The sequence below is a fragment of the Suillus subaureus genome (genome assembly GCF_016647635.1).
Source record: "Suillus subaureus strain MN1 chromosome Unknown BJ212scaffold_606, whole genome shotgun sequence".
Taxonomy (NCBI): Eukaryota; Fungi; Basidiomycota; class Agaricomycetes; order Boletales; family Suillaceae; genus Suillus; species Suillus subaureus.
Window position 1 is genome coordinate 1 of NW_024539162.1, and position 8,591 is coordinate 8,591.

The 8,591-nt window shown below is 45.5% G+C and overlaps 4 protein-coding genes across 4 annotated transcripts; 2 read left to right on the plus strand and 2 right to left on the minus strand.

Annotated features, from left to right (window-relative positions):
* Positions 1-3,547: 3,547 nt before the first annotated feature.
* On the minus strand, positions 3,548-3,775 carry BJ212DRAFT_1220231 (uncharacterized protein; the record flags this gene model as incomplete). The annotated part of the gene is made up of 1 exon (XM_041329369.1): positions 3,548-3,775. A coding segment is annotated over one exon (228 nt), but the record flags the coding sequence as incomplete, so codon positions are not given.
* Positions 3,776-5,147: 1,372 nt separating this feature from the next.
* On the minus strand, positions 5,148-5,324 carry BJ212DRAFT_1223396 (uncharacterized protein; the record flags this gene model as incomplete). Its single annotated transcript, XM_041329420.1, has 1 exon — positions 5,148-5,324. A coding segment is annotated over one exon (177 nt), but the record flags the coding sequence as incomplete, so codon positions are not given.
* Positions 5,325-5,990: 666 nt separating this feature from the next.
* On the plus strand, positions 5,991-6,942 carry BJ212DRAFT_1491023 (uncharacterized protein; the record flags this gene model as incomplete). Its single annotated transcript, XM_041341482.1, has 5 exons — positions 5,991-6,133; positions 6,161-6,218; positions 6,284-6,702; positions 6,758-6,861; positions 6,917-6,942. 5 exons carry the CDS (start codon positions 5,991-5,993, stop codon positions 6,940-6,942), a joined length of 750 nt encoding a protein of 249 aa, XP_041184799.1.
* Positions 6,943-7,035: 93 nt separating this feature from the next.
* On the plus strand, positions 7,036-7,486 carry BJ212DRAFT_1491024 (uncharacterized protein; the record flags this gene model as incomplete). Its single annotated transcript, XM_041341483.1, has 3 exons — positions 7,036-7,090; positions 7,141-7,370; positions 7,424-7,486. The coding sequence occupies 3 exons, from the start codon at positions 7,036-7,038 to the stop codon at positions 7,484-7,486; spliced, it is 348 nt and encodes a 115-aa protein (XP_041184800.1).
* Between the last annotated feature and the right edge of the window lie 1,105 nt (positions 7,487-8,591).

An 8,591-nucleotide genomic window follows, 5' to 3' on the forward strand; every position in this document is an offset into this window, starting at 1 on the left:
CTTCAGTGACAAACTCTATATTATACAGGTCACCCAACCTACATAATATCCCATATAAGATGGGCCAGCGGACTATGGGCTGATGTTATGTATATCCTCGATGTTGACAGGTGGGCTGGGAGGGATATTATTTCTGATGGGGACAGGTGGGCCCATCTATGCTGATGTTATAAATATCCTCAATGATGGTGGATGGGCCAGGAGAAATATTATTACTGATGGAGATGGATGGGCCCATCTGGGTAATATGTAGAGTAGGATAGACATATATTATAGACAGCTGGGCTGAAGAGACATGTATGGCAGATATTATTATATAGACAGGTGGGCCAATGTATTAGTATTATTTTGTAGATGGGTGGGCCAATGGGGCAGTGAAATACTTATTATATATATGGGTGGGCCAAGGTGGGGGTATATTAGATAGACAGGTGGGCTGAGGTGGGGGTATATTAGATAGATGGGTGGGCCGACATAGGGGCATATTACATGGACAGGTGGGCCAACATAGGGTATATTACATAGACAGGTGGGCCCAGATACATATCATTTAGACATATGGGCCAAGGTATTGGTATACTATATGGACATATGAGCAATGCTGTTGCACTAGTTTTGATCCAAGTCGTGAATGACATTCAGACTCAGATCCTGTCAATGTTGATCAAAGTTAACACAGCCAAGCACCCCATCGACTCAGAATCCAGTGATACCTTGGAAGATGGTCCATAGATGTAAGGGCCAAGGTATGTGTACAGCCAAGCACCCTGTCGACTCAGAATCCAGTGATACCTTGGAAGACGGTCCATAGATGTAAGGGCCAAGGTATTTGTATACTATATGGACGTATGGACATATAGGCTGAGGAAGTGATATATATTATATTGACGGGTGGGGCTAGGTAGTTGTTATCACGCATAAACATAAACCCAACACCCAAAACCCAAAACTCAAAACTCAAACATCAAAACAAATTTCAAAACTCAAATTGCCGAGTGCTGGGTCCCGAAGCCCAAACATCAAACCCCGAACATTGAAACCCAAAACTCAGAAGTCATAAAAATGTATGAGTTTTGTAGGTAGTTGTATATCATCCAAATCAAAGGAGGTAATAATTCAAAGTCATCTAATGATGAAGGTCACAAGTGCCAGAAAATCAAGCACCCAGTAGAGACACGAACATGCAGCACCGACTACCAAGTAGCTAATGCACACAGCATGCATTGCCCTACGAGAAGTCAAGTTCCGACTACCAAATATCAAGTGAAGGGTACCGAGATCTGAGGCCCGGGTCTTGACAAACAAATATCTGATATCCAGCACACTTCCAATCATCTGGTATTTCATTAAGCAATGGATGATAACACATCTTTGGAAAATAACATCATGCAAGGCTCCCTTATCTGATCCTTGCTATCTCCACCCTCTTTAACTCCAAAGTGTGGACATGCAGGGTTTGGTGTCTGATTTCCCAAGATCAATTCCATCATGACTGTTTCTTCCACTTCCGATATTGAAATAACCCTCTGGCACACTTGGGCCCTGACTGTCACTCATGAGGCATGTGAATATACTGAATGGAAATTCAATGCAGAGAAGACAGGAGGAGACCCAGTTATACCTTCTCCAAACCTAGACACTGATCTGGTGATGGCTTGCAATTGATTGGTTGATTGCCTGATAAAGGCATATAAAAATCCCAGTGGGTCTTCCTGTGGATTCAGAAAATTTGTTTTATCAGTCAAATTGCTTCATCACAGTTCAGATGCAGATCAATGTTGCAAGATACAGCAAAGTGATCTCCCCAAAGGACACCAGGCATAATGAAGAGAGAGAGGAGAAGTTGCTTGAGAGGTGTCCTCCTGGCCATGAGGGCACAAAGTTAGTGGAGATACCCGCAACAATTCTTGATGCATCCGGTGCCATCATCGCATGGTATGTCCTGGACACCCTGACCGATGCCACCCAGGTGTGTAATATATATTGTTACCTGATGGATATTGAACATCAAATTGTGCTGTCATATCCTGCATGCCAGACATAGATCCCATCATATTCCCACGCTTTCCGGACCTATTTCCGGACCCCACATCCAACTCATTCCTGGATCCCCTATCCTGTCCACCCTACGCACATTCCGTCCAGCAAGACATCTGGACTTTACCTCCTCTTGGATTCCAGACTACATCCACCACCTCACATATCTCAGTCCTGTTTCTGCCCTGCCTTCCGGATCCCCAGATCTCCAGACCATTCCCACCCTCCATCTGAGATCCTGCGCCTATCCCCATTTAGGCATCTCTGCCTTTCCAGTTCTCGGTTATCTCTGTTTCTGTCTTGCTGATTGATCCTTGTACTAGTTTCATCTCCAAGTTCATTTACTTATGTGCTGTCTTACTTACCAATGTGTTTCCACATGCTCGTACATAGCCTTACTCCTTTGCTTACTGATCCTCTCAGATAGCCTTTAGTATATAACCCCTGTACAACTACAGTAGAGTCCTCAGTCTGAATATCATCTTAGTTCCTGCTCTCTCATCTTAGATCCTGTTCTACTTGCCAATCATCTTCTGGACTTCAGTCCATCTGAGTCTCATCCTTTTCCATAAGGCCTAGGGAAGGATTCCCTAGGCCAGAATTCTGGACCTTCGGATTTGTCCCCTATGTCTCTGTCCCAGGTCTAGGGATTGCTTCCCTAGGCTAGAGTCTTGCCTTTCCGGCACTTGCCCTCTTTCCAGACTTAGGTCCACTTCCTGTCCCTCTGACTCTACCTTAGGGTAGTCTACCTCTGTTTGCTTCTGTATCAGACCTCATCCAATGTAGCCCCTATTCCTTCTGGACCTCCGGACCTCCTGTCCCTCATACCTCTGGGCGTCCTGTCCCTCATACCTCCAGGTGTCCTGTCCTTCAGACGTTCCACCCTCTGTACCTCTGGACCTCCTGTCCTCCATACTCTGGACCTCTGGACCTCCTATCCTTCCATCCTGTTTTCCTGTAGAAGTGTTACCTTGCAGTGGGAACTCTCCTGAGCACTTCCTACATTCCTCCAGAACTCTCCTGCACTCCTCCGGAAGTCCTCTGGACTTTGTCAGACCATCCTTGGACTTCCTCTGAAATGAAGGGCACATACTTGGGTAAGGGGCACAGCATACAAGCTGAGGTCAAGCCCCTCTGAGTCAGTCTCTCTCTCCCTTGAGCATGGTTCTTAACATCGAGAACATCTACGTTCAAGTCATCAGGATCGTCATCTACATCAAATCCCTCTCCCAGATGCATAAGAGCAGACCAAGTGAATCCATCTATCTGGCCTTGGAGACGATTGCATTGCCGGGCAATGTCTAATCTCTGTGTCTCTGTAGTTCTTCTTCCAATTCTTCAGAGCTCGATGACCAATGCAATTTGAGCCTCTTCAATTGCCACTGATCTGCAAGCAGGTGCTGCATTATGGGCATTACCCTCCTCTAGCAGTCTAAGCTCAATCTTCTTTTTGCTCAGTGCTGAGTGCAACAATTAATTCTGACTTCGATGTAGCCAAAGTCAACTTACCCTTCTTGATATTAATCTCATATACATCCATCACCACAGGATCATTTATTCTGCTGGACTGAGCGATCCTCTCGCTGGCTAACCATTCTTTCTTTGAAGCTGCGGGCACTGCTTCATCAAGTCTGTTGAAAGCCTTTTCACTTTCGGTGATACCATTCCTTGCCTGCTTGTATTTACGGCAAAGAGTCCTTTTCATGTGGATCATCTTGCAGAAATTGGAATCATTCATCTGATAATCAAAACATTCCTTTCAATGTGGGGATGACATTCCCCGAGCAGCAGGGGAAATCAGGTTGAGACGCAACCATAGGGTCTCCATGATCTCATCATCAATCCAACCAATGCCTTCAATAAAATTCAATGCATATCGGACATAGCAGCTGTCCTGATGTCTGTGGACATGCCACAACCTGATTCCAGGAATGATGGTCAATTCTGGAACCATTTTGAGAAATTGGCTTTGATCCACCCGAACCCGAAAGTGCTTGTTGTATTGACAGTTGATGTCATAGAAGGTGACAGCCCTGGTTATGCCTTCCATGTTGTGCTGGGCAGCCTCACAAAGGGCATAATCCATGTTCATTTGTCTGCAAATGATGCACCATTAACTCATTAATGTAGAATGGCATGGTTGGCTTGCCTTTTGCCTTTCTGAAAATCTACCATCAAGTGAGGGACAAAGCAACCATGTCAGGCACAGGCAACTCCCCCAATTCCCATGGACTCCAGCTTGTGCCAAGCCACATTTGCTTGATTCACTGCCCGGTGATTGTTGTAGCTCGATTTTTCCAATGTGTCAGCAGCCTCCGCAAGATGGGTTTTATACCTGTCCTTTCCCACCATGAATCCCAACCCATCAGAAAGCCACACTTCATCAAATGGCTTGATGGGATGCAGGTGTTCTGCTTTGAAATTTCCATCCATAACAAATGACCAGGTGTATTTCCAGCTTGGAGTTGTTATTATAGCTGAGGTGACTTTTGTATCGAACTAGACTCACTCATCAAGTGATTCATCCCCTGACAAGGATACATTAATCCCAGGCTGAGGACATGTGGGGCAAAACAATGTGAGATCTCCTACATTCGGGTTGTCAGAATGATGGCCAAATCCATGCCATTTCATGGCCTTCAACTGCCTCCACTGTTGAGCAACTCTCATGAGCTCTCTGTATCGGTCCTTGCTGCATGCTGTGTCAATATAATGTCCTTTAGATGTTGGAGATTTGGCATTACTGGAACAAGATGTGGAAACATGCTTGAGGTCATTCACCAGAGCTTGCTGTAATAGTTTATTGCTGAGGTGCCGCATTCAAGGTTGTCCAATAGAAAATCATTGAGCACCCTGAAGGTGAACAAAGTCTTTGGCTTGTTAAATGATGTGGGGAAAAATCCATGTCAAAACATTTGAATGTCTGGACTCATGGCATTTGGACAATCACAGCATTGAACCTTGAGACAATGAACTCCAGACTTGTCAATGATGACCATGGTGTTTTCCTTTGGCTGGAACTCGGGTCCCGACACAGATGGTTGATCGTCAGGCTCAAGCTGGTCTTCATGCTCGTCTTCTTCGAACAAATCCCACCTATCTGTGAGGACTGGACATTGTTTGCCATCATGACTGAGGTGTATGACAAGTCCAACATGGGTGAGACAACTCTGCTCAAAGAATTGACCATTCCATTGACTGATCCAGTGGAAAGGATTGCAATGATGTTGACTCCTGCAACAGCCAGTGCAATATAGTGGCTCCCCAAGACAATCTTGACATTTGTAGACCCCATCCTGGTTGCAGATGATGCATCTCCTATCTTCTGGTGGAGCTTCTCAATCCAGGAGGTGATGCAGATATGATTCCTGCCTTGGCAGCCATTGCCTGAGGTAGTCATTCTGACTTTGCATTTTTTATGCTTAGCTATCATTTGAATGACAATCCAACATTTTACATGAACTTGCCATGGTTTTTGGGAGTTGCAAAGGCTCAAATGAGCCTTGGTCATGCTCATAAGCATTGTCAGGAAAGTCTTCCCAAGGAGGTGGTGCCTCAACAGGCTGAAGTGTTGGTGATTCTGGGGGAGAGTCAGGCATGGACCTGTAGGCATGTTGTTTTGTGCTCACAAGTGGGACCTTGACCCAAGTTTTCCTACCCTTGCTGCCCCTTGCTTCTACCCTGTGGGATTTTTGCAGTGGGGTGCATCTACCTATCTTCATCTTATTTTCTGATGTTGCAAGCAAAGCATTAGCTCAGGAAGGTCAAATGAATTGTTGTTGCAATATGATGTTATGCAGTCTTGATGCATCATTACAAATTCATTTCCACTAATGGCATTGCATCCAATATGGGTTGATTAACCAACTGTTAGGCTTTGCTCAAAGTTTGACTTGTCACCATTATTACTTACACCTTGCTTATCCTCAGCCCATTCTGCAATCTCATTCACCATGGCAAGATCAGGTCACTCCACTCAGTTGACTTCTGGAAGACATAGGGCATGTCAACCACAGACACAGAAGCTCACAGAAAATGAAATTTCGGAGTTGAAGAACTACTTTCCTGAGTGGACTTCAGCAAAATGGAAAGAGAGGTGAGCAGTTTTCACTGCCATAGCTAGGGCTGCCAGGTTATTTGCTCCTAAGGTCAACCAAGCACAATGGAAGAAGAGGAAGCAGGTGATTCATCCTCACTGTGTTGAAAAACTAAAATTTTAATATCTTATTCTTCCATCAATGCTCAGATATACAAGACTTGGTTGTTCAACAACAGGAAAAAGAAGGAAAGGAAGGACATGATAAAGTATGGGAGGAAATGGACCCCTAGGATGGTGATCTACCAGTGGAACTGGGAAGAGGTGCTAAAGAGGATTGAGGATGAGTCTGGGGCAAAGCCAGGAGGTCCTGGTATGTTCAAGCATTATCAGGCAGCTGTGAAGAGAGTCATGGCTGAATTGTCTGATGACAAGTTGGAGAAGGCAAAGGAAACAGCCAAAGAATGGTCCAACAACTTTCCTCCTCCTGAGATACAGGCACAAGTCGCTCGTAAGAAGGGACCTGCATATATGGAGCACTTTTCGAAGGAGATGTGGAGGCAATGCAGGATGAGAGTGTTTGTGATGTTGGCTTGGAAGAATGAACAGGGGGAGGTGCTGTTCAGGATGTAAGTGAAATGTGTTGGCCATTGCAGATCTTTGATCTCAATTTATGTCATGCAGGCATGATGATAATGAGGCATTAGGAGATGGGGACAGCTTCATGAAGATGAAGAACTGGGAGGACATCAAGCCGGTTTGGCAGGAGTACACGCAGGAACAGTTTGGTGAGTGTTTTTACTCTGGCTACTAGAAGGAATTTGTTGATCATCGTGATGATAGGTGCTGGGGCATGGGATGGAGGATGACAGATGAAGGGAGGTTGAAAAAGAATCAGAAAGCCTGCTTTCAAACTGGAAACCGATGGAGATGGGATGCCATTGCTTCTGGACATCACCAAAATGAAACTCAAGGAGAAGAAGGCCATAGTGAGGGCATTTCTTACATCACACTATTGTGAGTCTATCATTGCAACACCTGAGAATTTGTTGAATGCATGGACACAGGGATCTGTTCCGGGAGTGACAAGGCAGTCGTGCCATGGAGCACCATCATACAAAGTCACAATGACTTTGTGGCAAGGAAGTATGTTCCAGTGGATGTGGACTTGAAGGAGCCTTCCAAGTTGCAAAATTGGGACACTATGGCCTTACTCAATTTCTGGCATGCTCAGCAGGAGAAAGGCGAAGGACCAACATTCCCGTTCAAAGCATGGAAGAACAAAGATGGAGACATGGTAGCATCGGTTGTGTCCAGGAATTCGCCTTCTCATCGGACCTGTAAAGTCAGAAAGCAGATGATCCGAAGGCCTTGGAATTCGTCAACCAACACCGAGAGCAATCCTGGGAGTAATCCCAAGAGTGACTCTCATCACATGGAGGATGATGTTGATGATGATGCAGCTGATGGTAGATCCCTGCAAAAGAGACCCAGAAGAGAGCCAGGTCCTTCAACAGCACATGAAGGGACAGCAGTCCCACATGCAATTCCAAAGCCTCGCCCAGTCAAGCCAGTGAAAACTGGTGCACTGCTGACATCACGAACGGGTGACCTCCTGGCTGGGTTGACTGACAGAGTCACTGGCAATTTGAGGAGGATGTTGGAATGGAAGGAGGGCACATGTCTCTGGTGCCAAAAAACATGTGGGGAAAAAAACTGGCGATTGAGCCATCAGTGAGGACAACCCGGAGTAAATCAACTCAACAGCCATCAGACAATACCTCTCAAGTGACAAGAGCAAGGGAAAAGAAGTAATGGACTGATACTACACTGCCTGCCTTTATGTACATGTCAATGTTATTCAATCTTCATGGCTCAGGAGTCCTGGGTGTTGAACACAGAAGTGTAAGTCTCACTTTGGCTCACCGAGTCCCAAGTGTCAAACACTGAAGTTCAATTCTCGCTGTACAGAGGATTGCCGAGTCCCGAATTTGATCTTCAAATCGAACTCAGGACTTGGTGATCCTCTGGACAGTGAGAATTGAACTTTGGTGTTGACACTTGGGACTCAGTGAGCCAAAGTGAGACTTACACTTCGTGTTCAACACCTGGGACTCCTGAGCCTCTGGAACTCAATTGGAAATGGAAGAGGATGCATTGCAATTCGGTTGTTTACACGATGTGGGTATGTTAATGAAAATTCGGAAGTTTACATGTGGTTTGACTACTATCAAACATTTGGTACTTTACATTTGAATCTGATCTTCAACCGATTGATCAGTGAATCTACTACCTTGAGCATTTCAATGCTCATCCATTGGGCTCTTTGCAACCTCTGGAGGTCTGCATCAGCTCTTCTGAGTTTGTCGGAAGTTTCTTGCCCAAGCCATCTGGAAGGGTCGCTCAGCCTCAAGTAGCAGTGGAATGGAAGGATCAGGAAGATCCCCGTACATGTGTTTGTAATCACCAAGTCTGTTAAGGTCACATGCTCAAGGAGGGCGATCACAAGGGCTTGGCC